The 19,021-nt window shown below is 40.5% G+C and overlaps 1 protein-coding gene across 2 annotated transcripts in view; it reads right to left on the bottom strand.

Annotated features, from left to right (window-relative positions):
• The window catches only part of SRBD1 (S1 RNA binding domain 1), a 219,140-nt gene extending 206,650 nt beyond the window's left edge, over positions 1 to 12,490 (bottom strand). For both annotated transcript variants that reach the window (XM_066267044.1, XM_066267043.1), the window contains exons 1-2: positions 12,433 to 12,490; positions 4,569 to 4,642 (exon numbers count right to left, since the gene is read on the bottom strand). In XM_066267044.1, the coding sequence (XP_066123141.1) occupies positions 4,569 to 4,642 (74 nt within the window). In that variant the 5' untranslated portion in view covers positions 12,433 to 12,490. The remainder of the gene's footprint in view (positions 1 to 4,568; positions 4,643 to 12,432) is intronic.
• Positions 12,491 to 19,021: the final 6,531 nt, after the last annotated feature.

The raw sequence follows: 19,021 nt of genomic DNA on the forward strand, positions 1-19,021 counted from the left end.
ACTGTTGGTGGGAATGTAAAGTAGTACAACCATTATGGAGGAAAGTATGGTGGTTCCTCAAAAAACTGCAAATGGAACTACCTTATGACCCAGCAATCCCTCTACTGGGTATATACCCCAAAACCTCAGAATCATTGATACGTAAAGACACATGTAGCCCCATGTTCATTGCAGCACTGTTCACAGTGGCCAAGACATGGAAACAACCAAAAAGCCCTTCAATAGAAGACTGGATAAAGAAGATGTGGCACATATACACTATGGAATACTACTCAGCCACAAGAAATGATGACATCAGATCATTTACAGCAAAATGGTGGGATCTTGATAACATTATACGGAGTGAAATAAGTAAATCAGAAAAAAACAAGAACTACATGATTCCATACATTGGTGGAACATAAAAACGAGACTAAGAGACATGGACAAGAGAGTGGTGGTTACCAGGGGTGGGGGGAGGGAGGACGCAGGAGGGAGGGAGGGAGAGAGTTAGGGGGAGGGGGAGGGGCACAGAGAAAACTAGACAGAGGGTGACGGAGGACAATCTGACTCTGGGTGAGGGGTATGCAACATAATTTAATGACAAGATAACCTAGACATGTTTTCTTTGAATATATGTACCCTGAATTATTAATGTCATCCCATTAACATTAATAAAAATTTATTTAAAAAAAAAGAAAAAAGAAAATGGGTTGCTGTGATAACAGGCTATGAACAGATATTGCTAAAAACTGAAGCAAGAGCATTAATCAGAGACCAATGTAAAAATACCCCAAAATGCGATAAAGCTCAGGTTTTTCCATTCACCTCTCATCTAACAAACAAATATACATACACTCAAGACATAGGAAATCATTTACTACCTTAAGCAATTTACTGGGTGATGTCACAGTCATTGAGAAGTTTTCCCTTTTAACAGTGAAAAGTACTTAAATAATTTCCTCAGTGCTAATCAAATTCATTTAAATTGTATTGTTATTCAAACCAATGTATGGAGTAGAAAACAGCTATAGGAAACACCCTCAATGACATAAAAAAGCAGTACCAAGACCCATCCAACTGTTTTTAATTAACTCTTTTTTTTCCTTTCACAGAATGAATTAGTTTCCTGATTAGAGGAGGTCAGGTACAACTATACAGTACAGTACTTTTTTTTTTTTTTTTAATTATGTGAGAAGCAGGGAGGCAGAGACAGACTCCCGCATGCACCCAGTCCAGGATCCACTTGGCAAGCCCACTAGGGGGCGATGCTCTGCCCTTTTGGGTTGCTGCTCCATTGCTCAGGAACGGAGCCATCTTGGCACCTGAGGCAGAGGCCATGGAGCCATCCTCAGCACCCGGGGCTAACTCGCTCGAACAGCTTGAGCCATGGCTGTTGGAGGGGAAGAAAGAGAGAGAGAGAGAAAGAGAGAGAAGAAATGGGGGTGGAGAAGCAGACGGGTCACTTCTCCTGTGTGTCCTGACAGGGAATCAAACCCACAACTTCCACACACCAGGTGGACACTCTATCACTGAGCCAACCGGCCACTACAGTACATTTCTAACCCAAGAATCAAACTCACAGCAATAGCAGAAAAAAAGCAGCACATGAACTTTTGTAAGGGAACATTATGCTCCTGTTTATTTAGTTAATTTTACTTCTATCCCTAATGTAAAAGGTCAATATTGATAGAAAGGACAACTACTTCCTTCACAGAGATTAGTGAATAGAGAAGTCTGGATTTGAAATGATTTCAATTCTGCCTACAGGCAAAAACTTGATTGGATGACTGCTTAGCTAAATTATGCTCTAGAAGTGAGTTATCTTCTGAGGTAGATGCTAACTAAAACCTAAGAGAAGGCAAAAAAAAAAAAGAAATAAAAGAAATAAAAGCATTAAACATAGCACAATAACAGCAGAATTAAAGGAACGGCATTTAGAAAACCAAGGAATCAGAAAACCAGGGTTCTGCTCTTCATGCTATCACCAAACTGAGCAGAATGACTTCTTTCCATCTCAATTTCATCATCTGTCAAGGAGGAATTACTAACCTTATTTTATATAGGGATATTCCAAAGATTACATGACAGGAACAAAAGTGCTCAGTTACCGGTATTATGAAGAAAAACTTAGCACAGGTATTATTTTATTACACATGAGGCAGTTCTAAGACAGCTAGCCAACTCTCATTCCTAATCATACCTAACCCCTCAGCAGCAGCAGCACCTGGCACTCACTCCTTCGAGCACGAGGACGCCTTTCACACCTTCCAGGAACACCGCTCCTCTGCTTCTCCTCCCACTTCTCCACAGCTTCTCCTCAGATCCGTTGCCAACTTGTCCTCCTCTCTCCAACCTTTCAATGTTGGGAACCTCTAAGACTTGGTCCTCAGCCCTCTGCCTCAGCCCTCTGCTTCTTTACACTCTTTTACCAAATGACCTTATCTCATCCTATAGCTGAGTAGAGGGGAATCTCAATATTATATCTTTAACTTGACCTGACCTCAACAGTATGTCCAGTTTCATTCAATGTGCAGCAATCATCTCAAATTTACCAACTACAAAGCAGATCTCCTGATTCCACCACCCTCACACCCAATCCTCTTCCAGCCTTCCCCAAATTCCTGTCTTTCCTTCACATCCCAAATCTAATCCTGTCTACTCTGATCTTTAAAAAAAAATCTCAGATTAGAACACTTCTCAAAACACTCACTTCTAGGACAGGAGGAATCTATAATAATAATCTCCTTAACCAATCCCCCGCTTCCATTCCTGGTCCCTACAGTCTGTTCGCCATTAAGAAACCAGCATGAGCCTAGCCTGTGGTGGCACAGTGGATAAAGCATCGACCCGGAGCGCTGAGGTCACCAGTTTGAAACCTCTTGCTTACTTGGTCAAAGTGCATATAGGATTTGATGCTTCCTGCTCCTCCCCCTTCTCTCTCTGTCTCTCTCCCTCTCTCTGTCTCTCTCTCCCCCTCCATAAAATGAATTTAGAAAAAGAAAAAGAAAAAAGAAACCAGAATGATCTCTTACAAATGCAAACCAGATCATGTCGCATTGCTGCCCCAAACCCTCCTGTGGCTTCCCATCCCACTTCAAATAAAACCCTAATACCCTCTTAAAGCCTATTAGATCCTACCCTTTTTTTTTTTTTTTTTTTTTTTTTTTTTTTACAGAGACAGAGAAAGAGTCAGGGAGAGGGATAGCTAGGGACAGACAGACAGGAACGGAGAGAGATGAGAAGCATCAATCATCAGTTTTTCATTGTGACACCTTAGTTATTCATTGATTGCTTTCTCATGTGTGCCTTGACTATGGGGCTACAGCAGACCGAGGAACCCCTTGCTCAAGCCAGCGACCTTGGGTCCAAGCTGGTGAACTTTGCTCAAACCAGATGAGCCCGCGTTCAAGCTGGCGACCTTGGGGTCTCTCGAACCTGGGTCCTCTACATCCCAGTCTGATGCTCTATTCACTGCGCCACTGCCTGGTCAGGCAGATCCTACCCATTTTAATCTCACTTCCAGTCCCTCTCTTCATGACTCTGGCCTGGCCACACTGGTCTTGCTGTTCTGAACACTCCAAGGTCATCCTTGCCTCAGGATCTTAGCTCTTGATGTTCCCTTAAGTAGGAACACCATTCCTCAGATCTTTACAAGCTATACTCCAAAATCTCATTTAGATCTCTGACCATACCCTCCAAAAGAACTTTCCTAACTACTGTATCCAAAATGTCCTACCACTACAATGGCTCACCATGCTCTCTTTCCCTTGCCCCACTGAATGTTTCCTTACAGAACTATTACTGCCTAACATTAATCATTCATTTATTTAATACATTTCTTCAGGATACCCACTATGATGCTCTGAAGCAGAAGTTCTCAACTAGGGACAGTTTTGCCCACACAGGAATCATCTGGCAATGTCTGGAGACATTTTTGATTGTTACTATTTGGGGGAATATTAGGAGGAGATGCTACTGGCATCTAGGTAGATATCAGAAATGCTGCTAAATATCCTACAATTCAAAGGAGAGTGCCAACACAGCAAAGAACTGTCCCATCAACAGCACTGAGATTGAGAACCCCTGCTCTAAAGCAATACAGGATGTGGCAAAAGTAGGTCTACAGTTATTCATGGTATTCCTAAAATAAGATAATCCAGTCCCTTATAATAAACATTCTGATATTTAAGATCTACAGTTGTTCATATGAAAAATAAAAACAAATAATAATACACGAATATTAAACAAATAATAAACACTCTGTGTTTCACATACTCACAACTGTAAACCTACTTTTGCACCAGGCTGTATAAAAAAACCTCCCTGTTGTCATGGAGCTTATATTCCAGTGTAAATATTATGTTGTATTTTTTGTCCATTACTTTCTCTCACCGTGCTCAATAGTACTAATACCTGAACAGAACCTAGGACACAGCATGAGTTCAAAACACTGTTGTATGACTGACTGAAAAAGACACAGCCACTTCAACCTAAATGACTAAAGAAGTCAGTGAAAGAATGCATTAATTCCCTAAAATATACATCATTCTCCCACCCCCATAAAAAAATAATAAGGACATGCTTACAACTCAGAAAAGGAAGAAAATTCATCTTTGTATACTGCAGTCTGGACTTTTGCTCTTCTTGGCAATGATGACATCTGGAAGAAACAGAACAGGGAATGAGCACGGTCTGAATGACCGATCACTTACTTAACGACTGCGTTCGCTTTATTTCTTCGTCGCCACCGACAAACATTGCTAAACGATAGATAAGGAATAGAAACGATAACTGCAACAATGACATTTTAAATGTTGACGTGTTTTGTCTTCTATAAAAATATAAATTTATAACGTCGTGATAAATTTGTACAGTGACAAGAACTATCCACAAAATGCTGTGCCGTGTAAAACTGAAACTTCTATAGCTCTGCTGATAGAAAAAGCTATAGGGAAAAAAAAATGAGGGTCATTCACAAGCCCAAACATTGGTTTCCCCTCCTATGTGGCTGCCAATTGTAAAAGCAGCTAACATCTTTCCAATGGTTTCAAAAGTGTGATGAGCGTGGACCATATTTGGTAAAATATAAGCTCTTATAGTGTGACAATTCATAATTTTTTAGAGTTACATGCCTGAGTATATTGTGAGTGTTTTTGATGGTTTATCGCAGTGGTCCCCAACCTTTTTTGGGCCATGGACCGGTTTAATGTCAGAAAATATTTTCACGGACCAGCCTTTAGGGTGGGACGGACAAATGTATCACGTGACAGAGACAAGCGTCAAGAGTGAGTCTTACACGGATGTAACAGAGGGAATCTGGTCATTTTTTAAAAACAAAACATCGTTCAGACTTAAATATAAATAAAACAGAAATAATGTAAGTTATTTATTCTTTCTCTGCGGCCTGGTACCGGTCTGCGGCCTGGGGATTGGGGACCACTGGTTTATCGGACAGCAAATTATAAACTATATTAAACTATATAAGAAATATTTTTGCTTGACCTGTGGTGGCACAGTGGATAAAGCATCGACCTGGAACTCTCAGGTCGCCGGTTCAAAACCCTGGGCTTGCCTGGTCAAGGCCCATATGGGAGTTGATGCTTCCTGCTCCTCCCGCCTTTACTCTCTCTCCCCATTCTCTCTCTCTCCCCCTTTCTCTCTCTCTCTCACTATCTCTCTCCACTCTCTCCTCTCTCTAAAAATGAATAAATAAAATCTAAAATAATTTTTATAAAAGACTATTTTCCCTCTTCTAGATCTTCTTACAGTATAAAGAAGTCTATCTACAAAGTTGCTAAACAATGTTGACTGACTGAATAAGCAGCCGTGTTATTCCTAAAACAAGAAAATCCATTCCCTTATAATAAAAGTTCTGATATTTAAATAAGTCACTAAAGCCACTAAATAATATTTATCAAATTCAAAGGCCCAGATCTAAAAAAATTAAAACAAATGACCAGAGAAATCGCATGATGCAGGAAATAAACAGATTTACTTTAGCTGATAAATTACCTAAACAAAGTATGTCAAACCACAAAAACTACATTAGGGTCTGACATACTTCAACCAGTCACATGTTATTATGCCTCTGGTTCTAATTTCCACTGAAGGAGAAAGAAAGAACTCACAGAAATACCAAAAAGCTGTCTCAAAAGGGAGCATGATCTGCCAGCTGCAATAGCTCAACTCAGTCCACTGAGGTATTGGACAGGAGAGTGCCCAGAAGAATCCAGGAGAGCAAAAGGCAAAGTCTACAGGAATTAGAGAGAATAAACTTGTCTTTCCTTCACCCCCTTTCTGTGACTTTGTTTATGCAGGTCATTCTTCCTGAAATATGTGCTTCTAGATACTGATCATAAAGGAACTGGTAACTTATTTCTTTGTCATATGTATTAATATTTTGCTACAATAAAACAAAAACAGAAAAAAAAATATTCCAAACTGACTTATAATCTTAAATGCACAGAATAAGCTACAAAAAATACTATAAAAAATAAAGACTGTTTTCATAATTTTGAATGAAAGTGGGGGAATAATTTTTTCAGGCATGATTCAAAATTCATAAGGTCAAAAAGATTTAAAGATTTCACTACATAAAAATTAAAATCCTGGCCTGACCTGTGGTGGCACAGTGGATGAAGCGTTGACCTGGAAATCCTAAGGTCGCCGGTTCAAAACCCTGGGCTTGCCTGGTCAAGGCACATATGGGAGTTGATGCTTACAGCTCCTCCCCCCCCTTCTCTCTCTCTGTCTCTACTCTCTCTCTGTTCTAAAATGAATAAATAAAAAAAAAAAAATTAAAATCCTGGCTGGCCCTAGCCTGCGGCACAGTAGATGGAGCATCATCCTGGAGCAACAAGAACACTGGTTCCGTCCCGGGATCTCTGGCTGAATTCTGAGGGCAAAGGCTTGACCCCAACCAAGGTCCCAAGTTCAAGCCCCATGGCTCATATGAGAAGCAATCAATGGGTACACAACTAAGTGGAACAATGGGTTGATGCTTCTCTCTTTCTCTCAAAAATAAAAGAGCCTGACCAGGTGGTGGCGCAGTGGATAGAGAGTCGGACTGGGATGCCAAGGACCCAGGTTTGAGACCCCCCAGGCCACCAGCTTGAGCGCAGGCTCATCTGGTTTGAGCAAAGCTCACCAGCTTGGCCCCAAGGTCGCTGGCTCGAGCAAGGTATTACTCGGTCTGCTGTAGCCCCACAGTCAAGGCACATATGAGAAAACAATCAATGAACAACTAAGGTGTCGCAATGAAAAACTGATGATTGATGCTTCTTATCTCTCTCTGTCCCTGTCTATCCCTCTCTCTGACTCTTTCTCTGTCTCTGTAAAATAAATAAATAAATAATAAATAAATAAAAAAGAGAAAAAAGAAAATTAAGAAAGAAAAAACTGATCCTGGCCAGGTGGCTCAGTTATAGTGTTGTAATGTAACCAGTTCCCCAAAGACACTAAGTCCAGATGAATTTTTGAGGAGTTTATTGGCCAGCAGCTACAGGGGGATCAAATAAACCCAAATCCTGCAGCCCCCCTACAGTTCAGAGGCCTCTTTTTATAGACCAAATTACACACTGCCTACACTTGGGAGGAGGGGGAGCACCACACAAAAGTCATTAATTTCATTAACAAGCTCATTGAATTTTACTGCCTTGTTACATTTACACATAGGATCTATCAAAAGGAGAACAATGCTACACCCTAAAGGCTTTTAAGAAAAGAGAAGTGAAGAGATTCTCAGTTAAGTTCCATCTTCCTGGTTCTGTAGTTAAATTATGATTTATCTGAGCCAGTTGTCCTTGTAAACACTTCCTCCTGCATTCTTCTCTTTCTTTTCTCCACAGAAAGGAGGGGATACTTTTCCACTTTTCCTCTTTAAAACGGCGTTGCCAATGCTAAGTTTTATAGTTCCTTGGCACCTATCACAATAGAGCGTCAGCCCAGCATGTGGATGCCCTGGGTTCGATTACCAGTTAGGGCACACAGGAGAAGCAATCATTGCTTCCCTACTCCTCCCCTTCTCCTTCTCTCTCTCTGCCATGGCTCCATTGGTTCATTGGCCCTGTGTAATGAGAATGGCTCCTGGAGCCTCCGCCTCAGGAGCTTGATAGATACATGAATTTACCAGAACTTCCAACTGCCCTTTTGTTGTCCCACCTGGCTGCCTGACCTCACCCTTACTTACTGGAAAATCGCCCCTGAGGCAGAAGAGTTCCAGGAAGCTGGTCAACCTTCCCCAAGAAAAAGCATTCCAGAAAGCTGAAATCCTAAAACCATAAAAGGGAACATACCAGAACTTTTGACTCAGTACCCCCTCAGGCTCTCCGAAACGCTATAAAATTCGCCCCTAGTCTGTAACTGGTGCCCTTCTCCCTGGAGAAGTGCCTAGCAAGGTTCCTTTCATCCTTTCAATAAAACCTGTTACTCTGGTCTTTTCGGACTCCCATGGATTCCAACAGAGCTAAAAACAGCTCAATTGAGAGCATGGCCCCAGGTGGGCAGAACATCAGCCTGACCGGTTCTGGGTTCCGGGTGGATCCCAGTCAGGGCGCAAGTGGGAGTCTATCTCCCCTCCTCCCACTTGGAAAAGATCTTAGAAGAAGAAAAAAATTAAAATTCCAAATCAGCAGTGAAAGTAATTTAAAACCAAACCAATTTATTCTGCAATATCTTCAAAGAACAACAAAAAATACAGAAAGCAATACCTGATACCCTGGAACTATATATAGATAAAGGGTCTAGGGTCTGGGTGTAAGCTGCCTGAAGCAAAGGAATATCTCTAGATGTCCTAGTCCACTTCATGCTATTAAACAATTGCCTATTGGTCAAATAAGTTTGTAAATTGATATATGTTTGCTCGCTTATAGTTTGATATATGTTTGCTCACTTATAGTTTGATATATTGATACATGTTTGCTCGCTTATAGTTTGCGACAGGCTGTAAGCAGGCCTAAGGCTTAGTTTTAAGACTAAGCTTTTCCCCACACCCTTGACTGATTACATGATGTGGGGTAGTGCACTCTCATGAGGAATCCCATTATGCCTCAGATAAGTGACTTTGGATCAGAGACTTCCTTGTTTGTATATTGGATTAAAGGTTTGGATTTCGCCTGACCAGGCGGTGGCGCAGTGGATAGAGCGTCGGACTGGTATGCGGAAGGACCCAGGTTCGAGACCCCAAGGTCACCAGCTTGAGCGCGGGCTCATCTGGTGTGAGCAAAAATTCACCAGCTTGGACCCAAGGTCGCTGGCTCAAGCAAACGGTTACTCGGTCTGCTGAAGGCCCACAGTCAAGGCACATATGAGAAAGCAATCAATGAACAACTAAGGTGATGCAGTGAAAAACTGATGATTGATGCTTCTCATCTCTTTCCGTTCCTGTCTGTCTGTCCCTGTCTATCCCTCTCTCTGACTCTCGCTCTGTCTCTGAAATAATAAAAATTTAAAAAATAAAATAAAATAAAGGTTTGGATTTCTACACTATAAAATGGGGCAGACCGGGAGCTTGAGCTCTCTCGGTTCCTGAGATTAGCATCAGAGAGGAGAGCAGAGAAAGGCCACGTGGAGGAGGCCAAGAGAAGTAGCCAAGATGGAGGAATGCTAAAGAAGCCAGTTTGTGCAGAGAGAAGGAGATGGGGAACAGAGGTAAATAAGGCTAGTGAGCTAGAAACCTTTGATTCTAGGAAACTCGGATAAGTCAGTAGCTTTGTGAGCACTGAATGAGTGAGTTTTGGAGCCCAGTGTGTGTTTTTACTTGCCCGCCGGGTGCAAGCTAGGATTAAAAGTGATGGCCCACCAGTTTTTGACTCCATAGTTTCTTTACCGGCTGTCCGAATCCAATGCGAACCTGCATGTGAATGGCCACGATGGCGGCTCCTGGCCTTACACTGCCCCAGGAAAAGGTCTGGAGATTTAACTCTGGAGAGAGTAATATAGAGTCCCTAAACTAGAAGACACCAAAGGCAATTGGCAGGGGAATGCTAGAGACTAAATGCTAACCACAGACAACTCCTCTTCACACCTGCCCACCCCCACTGTCATCCTCTTCTCCCACTAAGCTCCCAAAGAGCTGCCCTTCAGATCCTTACCCTCCAGGAAGGAGAATGCAAAGGCTCTTCTCTGGAGAATCTTACCAAAGAATAAAAACCTGAAGGTGCTCCCCAATAAACAGCCCAACCAGATCATCCACTCCCACCACCCCATTCCTCCATTCTACAATAATCCTGAATTCAGAACACTGTACATAGACCACCATGTACCAATTCAAACTCCACACTTTAGCCTTAACAGAAATTTGTCTAAAATAGGTATAGACAAACTCTTTGCAAGCTCATAAAATTTTGATTAAAGACTTCCCTAAAAATATATATATATTTCATAGTGCCCCTTTTAGGCACTCCAAAGGTAATGTTACCATAGTAAGGTTAATAGGATGTAAACAAGTAAAAAAATAAATAAAATGTGAATTTGAAAAAGGAGGTGACAAAGAAGACCACGTAGAAACACACAGGCCAATTTCAGGCAGTTTCCGTTTTAGAAAGAGTATATACAGAAGCTAAATACCTCCAAATAATATCTTAAAAACTATCTATGCCAGGTATACTCGCAGGGTATGCAAATTCCAGTTTAAAGACTGATGTCCTTAGGGACTGTTTCTCTATCTCCATTCTCCAGAGTTCCTTTACTGTGTGTCACAGGTTTTATTAAACAAATGTCATCCATTTCCATGGTTTTAAATACCTGTATCACCTACTTAACCTATTCCTATCCCAGCCTTTCCCATCTCAACAAATGGCATCATCATCCACCTAAGATGGATGATTTTTCACTAAGCTAGAATCTTCAAGAAATTTCAATAGCTTCATTGAGTTATAACCAACATGCAATAAAACGTACTTCATAGCAGTAAACAGTAAGAAGAAAGAAACCACATAAACCTTATTCATTTCTGCCTCACAAGAGCCTGGCACTTAATAGCTGCTCTACAACTACTTATTAAGTGAACATAAGAATGTATTTTTAAATAGTCTCTTTGGAGAAATGTTTCCCCCATCACTAATAGGCAAAATCACACATGGCATTTATAGCTTTCTTCAAAAAGTAACGGTACAGAAGCACACTCCTATTTTTTTTTTTTTTTTTTTTTTTTTACAGGGACAGAGAGTCAGATAGAAGGATAGATAGGGACAGGCAGACAGGAACGGAGAGAGATGAGAAGCATCAATCATCAGTTTCTCGTTGCAACACCTTAGTTGTTCATTGATTGCTTTCTCATATGTGCCATGACCGCGGGCCTTCAGCAGACTGAGTAACCCCCGCTCGAGCCAGTGACCTTGGGTCCAAGCTGGTGAGCTTTTTGCTCAAGCCAGATGAGCCCGCGCTCAAGCTGGCAACCCCGGGGTCTCGAACCTGGGTTCTTCCGCATCCCAGTCCGACGCTCTATCCACTGCGCCACTGCCTGGTCAGGCCACACTCCTATTTTAAGGGCTTGAGATTTTCCAACCTACTAAACCTGTCTTATCTCTACAGGCATATGAGCATATTCAAAATCAGTAACTTGGAGATTTCAGTGATGTTACTAAGGAGGAAGGCACTAAATCACAGCAAGTGAAAACTGGGAGAAGGCCACGGAGATACCTGTAGGCACACAAATACTAAAACAAGAATAACTATAATTTAAAATTTTAAGGAAAGCAGAGGGAAGAACGTTTTAGGAGGCACCTAAAGAAGTTTCCCTGAAGTGCTCAGAATGTCAGCCTCGATGCCCAACTGAGCAATAAAAACAAAATATCTACTAGACCTGAAGGAACCACAGAAATCAGTCTTGCTTTCTTCTATGAATGAGACCCAGTGAGGTTTAACGGTTTACTCAAAGGGAAGAGCTATGTGGCAGAAGGAATAGAACCCAGAGTACCAAACACCAAGACTAGGCTTGTTTCCCATTCCACATATATTAATGACATGCTGTCACAGGGGAGAGGTTCCACGGAAGCTGCCTAGAATTTCCTCCATTCATTCCTTTCCTCAACAGTTATTCAGCGCCTCCTATACCCCAGACATACTGTTTAGAATACAACCGATTCGACCTTGATCTGATAGTGAAAAGGGTGTGTCCCCCATCTTCGAAAATTTGAGGTAAAAAAACCACCTAGGTTTGCCTGGGTTTTCCTTTGTCCGCCTCCACGCGCTAAGAGCTGCATTTTAACCAAGACGCGCCGGCGAGCTGACACGCGGTAGTTAAGAGGGAGGGTTTTCTGGTTGTAATTTGATAGATACAGACAGCAAATACCAAGGACTTCTCACTTTAAAAAGGGGCGTTATTTCCCAGATGAGCGCTCAAAACTTTTGTAATGGCCCCCAAAATACCGGAGCCAGGGAGCAGGGTTCACGCGAGTCCGCAGGAACACCGCTACGGTGGACACTCAACTCAGTGTACACTCCACTCACCTTTCCGCACCACGTATCTCAAGGCCCGGGATTCTATGTGTATAACCGCTCCTTCCGGTTCCCGCCGGAAGTTTTTAAAACTCCGGAAGTCCCGCCTCAATTTTCCCAGACTGGCCGCAAAATCGCTGGGCTCCTTGAGCAGGGTGGAGCCTAGGCGAGGCTGGAGCTAAGGGTGGGAGTCCTAAGATGCTGACCGCGGGGGTGAGGAATGGGGGTTTGGAGTTAGGGCCAGAGGTATTCCAAATTTGGACTCCCTCGCTGTTTTTTCCCCCTTAAATTGCTTTACTCTTTTCATTACTTTATTTGAATTTGCAGTAGAAAAATGAAAAACAGTCAAGTTTTATTTTTTGTAAAGTCATTTTTTAAATGTCTTAAACTTAGCGTACTTCATTATTTCCTAAGCCCAAATGTAAGGGTTTTGTTTCAAAACCTATACCTTATAACCTATCCAGATTTCCTGATAAGGACTTATAATAAACCCTCACACAGCCCAGGAGGTTCACTCTACCTTAAGGGAAGAGTTTTAGCCCTACAAATCATTACTTACTTTGGTCACTCTCGCCGCTTGGCACACTGCCAAGTATACCGATTTGGGAACCTGGTTCTTGCAGAAACTTCCAAGTACCTTTTTGAACCTGCCTCCGGCTCCATCTTAACCCTTACCTGAAAAGGTACCCAATACAAATTAGGGGTAGATACCCACTGAATTGATTGAGGCAAACACAGGTCTCAGTTACCGACACTTCTTTGAGAAGAATGAAAAAGCCCTGCTCCATTTTATTTTCGAATGTTTTAAAAGTGCTAAACCTAGTATCCTAGGTGAACCCTCCTCCAGATCCAGTATTTCCATTTCTCTTCCCACAAAATGCAAAAGTAGCTCCTGTTTTTTTTTTTTATTTCTATGACCCGCCAAGTATCTTAGCCTCATTACCATCCCTAAACACCCACTGTTTTCACTAATCCAATTTAAAAGCTCTAAAGGCATTTCTGAGCAATTTTTTGCCTTTGCCTTGAATACATTTTGTCAAAATAACTTCCTAGTAGAAATTAAAAATGACTTTTTTTATGTGCTTTTTACCTAGCACACTAAACTCGAAGCTCACAAAAAATAGTTTAAAAAAATAGATTGTAAAATAGGGAAATAAAGCTTTTGTTAGTCTAGATTAGAATTTAGCATACCAAAACCCCATGGATTTGTTTGATTTTTTTACCCCTAAATTATATACTGATCGATTTTGAGAGAGAGAGAGAGAGAGAGAGAGAGACATTGATTTTATTTCTGTTCCATTTATTTATGCATTCATAGGTTTATTCTTGTATATGCCCTTACTGGGGATGGAACTTATAACCGTGGTATATCAGAATCTAACCTAGTGTTTTTGACCACTAGTCGATAGACTGGTCTGCCAGAAATTTCATGCTTGTCGGTGAGGGTGTTAACTTGCCTGATGTGTATGAAGATTATAGACCCAGTGGTCTTAGTTTAATTCTCTTATGCTCAGGGTGATTGCCACCTATCAGCATGTATCATCAATGAAAATACTATTGAGGTTCTCTTAGATATCTTTGGAACTTGTAGGGTCTTTGAATAACCTTTTGCACTGTGCAGAGCATTTACAAATCCTGTGCAACAGACAAAGAGCATTTGAACAAACTTATGTGGTAGTCAATGCATCATACATGTGGAGTTCAGAAATCAAGCACCAGCTTGCACCATGTTACACTGTTATGTACAATAAAACTTTTTTTTATATTTTTAAATTTTATTTAGAAAATTAACTTTAACAGAGTGACATTGATCAATAAGAGTAGATGGGTTTCAGGTAAGCATTTCCATAGCATTTAAACTGTTGATTATGTTGTATACCCATCACCCAAAGTCAGATCATTTTCCATCACCTTATATTTGTCCCTCTTTACATCCCCCAACCCTCTCGCCCATCCCCCTCCCCCTGGTAACCACTTTAGTTTTATCTATGTCCATGAGTCTCAGTTTTATATCCTACCTATGTGTGAAATTATACAGTTCTTAGCTTTTTCTGATTTACTTATTTCATGCAGTATAATGTTCTCAAGGTCCATCCATTTTGTCGTAAATAGCACTATGTCATAATTTCTTATGGCTGAGAAGTATACCATTGTATATACATATCATATCTTTATCCAATCCTCTATCAAGGGACACTTTGGTTGTTTCCATGTCTTGGCCACTGTGAATAATGCTGCAATGAACATGGGGGTGCTTGTGTCTTTATGTACCAATATTTTCGAGTTTTGGGGATAGATACCCAGTAGAGGGATTACTGGATCATATGGTAATTCTATTCTTAATTTTCTGAGGAGTCACCATACTTTCTTCCATAATGGTTGTACTAATTTGCATTCCCAGCAGCAGTGAATGAGGATTCCTGTTTTTCCACAGCCTCTCCAACACTTGTTATTACCTGTCTTGTTAATAATAGCCAATCTAACAGATGTGAGGTAATATCTCATTGTAGTTTTGATTTGCATTTCTCAAATAACTGGTGAAGATGAGCATCTTTTTGTATATGTTGGGCCATTTGTATGTCCTCTTGGGAGTAGTGTTTGTTCAGGTCCTCTCCCAATTTTTTAATTGGATTGTTTGCTTGTTTGTTGCTGAACTTTGTGAGTTCTTTATGTATTGTGGATATTAACCACTTATCAGAGCTGTTGTTTGCAATTATCGTCTCCCATTTAGTTGGCTGCCTATTTCTTTTGTTGTCAGTTTCTTTTGCTGTGCAGAAGCTTTTTAGTTTGATATTGTCCCACTCATTTGTTTTTTCCTTTACTTCCCTTGCCTTTGGGGTCAAATTCAAAAACTGTTCTCTATGGCCAAGGTCCATGAGCTTAGTACCTGTTTTCTTCTATGTAATTTATAGTTTCAGGTCTTATATCTAGGTCTTTGATCCATTTTGAATTAATTTTTCTGCAGGGGGACAAACTAGTCAAATTTCATTCTTTTGCATGTGGTTTTCCAATTTTCCCAGCACCATTTATTGAAGAGGCTTTCTTTTCTCCATTGTGTGTTTTTGGCTCCTTTGTTGAAGATGATTTAGCCATATATATGTGGTTTTATTTCTGGGCTCTCAATTCTGTTCCATTTGTCCGTATGTCTGCTTTTCTGACAATACCATGCTGTTTTGATTATCATGGTTCTGTAGTATAATTTGAAGTCAAGTAGTGTGATACCTCAGGCTTCATTCTTTTTCCTCAGGATTGCTTTGGCAGTTTGGGGTTTTTTATGGTTCTATACAAACCTGGTAAATTTTTGTTTTATTTCTTTAAAAAAATGTCATTGGAATTTTGATAGAGATTGCATTAAATTTGTATATTTCTTTGAATAATATGAGCACTTCAACTATGTTGATTCTTCCAATCCATGAATATGGAATATTTTTCATTGTGTCTTTTTCAATTTCTTTCAATAATGTTTTGTGGTTTTCAGTATATAGGTCCTACACATTCTTTGTTAAGTTTATTCCTAGGTATTTTATTTTGTTGTTGTTGCAGTTATACAAGGAATTGTTTTTTTGAGCTCATTTTCTGATGTTTTATCATTGTCATATAGAAAAGCAGTGAACTTTTGTATATTGATTTTGTATCCTACAACTTTACTGCATTGGTTTATTGTTTCTCATAGTATTTTGGTGGAATCTTTGGGGTTTCTATATACAGGATCATATTATCTGTAAAAGTGATACCTTTACTTCTTCTTTCCCAATATGGACGCCTTTTATTTCTTTCTCTTGCCTGATTGCTCTGGCTAAAGCTTCAAGAACTATGTTGAATAACAGCAAAGAGAGTGGGCACCTTGTCTTGTTCCTGATTTTGGAGGAATAGCCTTCATTTTTTCAACATTTAGTATGATATTAGCTGATAGTTTGTCATATATGGCCTTTATTATGTCAAAGTACATTCCTTCTATTCCAATTTTACTGAGTATTTTAAACATAAAGGGATGTTGTTAAATGCCCTGTCTGCTGCCTGACCAGGTGGTGGCACAGTGGATAGAGCATCGGAATGGGATGCGGAGGACCCAGGTTCAAGACCCCAAGGTCACCAGCTTGAACGTGGACTCATCTGGTTTGAGCAAAGCTCACCAGCTTGGATCCAAGGTCACTGACTTATACAAGGGGTTACTCGTTCTGCTGAAGGCCCACAGTCAAGGCACATATGAGAAAGCAATCAATGAACAACTAAGGTGTCGCAATGAAAAACTGATGATTGATGCTTCTCATCTCTTTCCGTTCCTGCCTGTCTGTCCCTATCTATCCCTCTCTCTGACTCTCTCTGTCTCTGTAAAAAATAAAAATTTAAAAATTTGAAATAAATAAATAAATAATGCCCTTCTGCATCCATTGATAAGATCATATGATTTTTGTTCTTTGTTTTGTTGATATAGTATATTATGTTGATTGATTTCCATATGTTGAACCATCCTTTGCTCCTGGAATGAATCCTACTAGATCGTGATATATATATAATATATTTTTTAATGTGTTGTTGTAGTCAGTTTGCTAGTATTTTATTTAGAATTTTTGCATCTGTATTCATTAGAGATATTGGTCTGTAGTTTTTTTTTCTTGTGTTGTCTTTGCCAGGTTTTGGTATGAGAGTTATCTTGGCCTCATAAAATGTGTTGGAGAGTATTGCTTTTTCTTCTATGTTTTGAAAGACTTTGAGAAGGATAGGTACCAAATCTTCTTTGAATGTTTGGTAGAATTCACTAGTGTAGCCATCTGGTCCTGGATTTTTGTTTTGGGGGAGATTTTTGATAGTTGTTTTTATTTCCTCCCTGTTTATAGGTCTATTTAGGTTTTCCACTTCCTCATGGCTCAGTCTAGGAGGATTATATAAGTTCAAGGAATTTATCCAGTTCCTCTGGGCCAGGGGTCCCCAAACTTTTTACACAGAGGGCCAGTTCACTGTCCCTCAGACCGTTGGAGGGCTGCCACATACAGTGCTCCTCTCACTGACCACCAATGAAAGAGGTGCCCCTTCCGGAAGTGCGGGGGGGGGGGCTGGATAAATGGCCTCAGGGGGCCTCATGCAACCGCAGGCTGTAGTTTGGGGATGGCTACTCTAGGCCCTTGGTCGGCAAACCGTGGCTCGTGAGCTGCATGTGGCTCTTTGGCCCCTTCAGTGTTTAGCAAAGGCCAGCATAGGAGTACCCTAATTAAGTTAATAACAATGTACCTACCTATATAGTTTAAGATTAAAAAATTTGGCTCTCAAAAGAAATTTCAATCGTCGTACTGTTGATATTTGGCTCTGTTGACTAATGAGTTTGCCAACCACTGCTCTAGGTTATTGAATCTGGTGGCATATAATCTTTCACAATATTCTACTATGATCCTAAGTATATCTATGATGTCTGTGGTAATTTCTCATCTTTCATTTCAGATTTTGTTTATATGAGTCCTTTCTCTTTTTTCCTTAGTGAGTCTAGCCAGTGGGTTGTCAATTTTATTGATCTTTTCAAAGAACCAGTACTTTTGTTCTTTTTTTTCTTGTTTCTTAAGGTGTGATGTTAGTTTGTTTACTTGGAATCTCTCTTGTTTCTTGATATAAGCCTGAAATGATAAAAAAAAAAAAAAACAAAAAAACTTTCCTCTTATTACTGCTTTCACTGCATCCCAGAAATTTTGATATATTGTGTTGTCATTTTCAGAAAATATACTTGGTATTATTTCAATCTTCCTGAATTTGTTGATGTTATTTTTGTGGCCCAACATATGGTTTATCCTTGAGAATGTTCCAGGCACACTAGAGAAGAATGTATAATTTGATGTTTTGGGATGAAATGTCCTATAAATGTCTATTATGTTCATTTGGTCCAGAGTGTTGTTTAAAGCCAGTATTTATTTATTGACTTTCTGTTTGGATAATCTATCTAAAGCCATTAATGGTGTATTGAAATCTTCAAGTATGATTGTGTTTACATCTGCTTCCATTTTTAGATGAGTTAGTAGATGTTGTATATATTTTGGTGCTCCCTGGTTTGGTGCATATATATTAAGAAGTGTTATGTTTTCTTGATACAGTATCCCTTCATCATTATGAAATGTCCATCTTTGTCTCTGGTTATTTTTGTTGCTTTGAAGTCAGCATTGTCAGAAATGAGTATAGCTACACCTGCTTTTTTTTTTAGTATTATTTGCTTGGAGAATTGTTTTCCAACCTTCACTTTGAAACTACCTTTATCCTTGCAACTTAGATGTGTCTCTTGAAGGCAGCATATGGTTGGGTTTTGCTTTTTTTTTTTTTTTTTTTGTATTTTTCTGAAGCTGGAAACAGGGAGGCAGTCAGACAGACTCCCGCATGTGCCTGACTGGGATCCACCCGGCACGCCCACCAGGGAGTGATGCTCTGCCCATCCAGGGCGTCGCTCTGTTGCGGCCAGAGCCACTCTAGTGCCTGGGGCAGAGGCCAAGGAGCCATCCCTAGCGCCCGGGCCATCTTTTGCTCCAATGGAGCCTCGGCTGCGGGAGGGGAAGAGAGAGACAGAGAGGAAGAGGGGGAGGGGTGGAGAAGCAGATGGGTGCCTCTCCTGTGTGCCCTGGCCGGG

The sequence above is a fragment of the Saccopteryx bilineata genome, chromosome 3 (assembly GCF_036850765.1).
Source record: "Saccopteryx bilineata isolate mSacBil1 chromosome 3, mSacBil1_pri_phased_curated, whole genome shotgun sequence".
NCBI classification, from domain to species: domain Eukaryota; kingdom Metazoa; phylum Chordata; class Mammalia; order Chiroptera; family Emballonuridae; genus Saccopteryx; species Saccopteryx bilineata.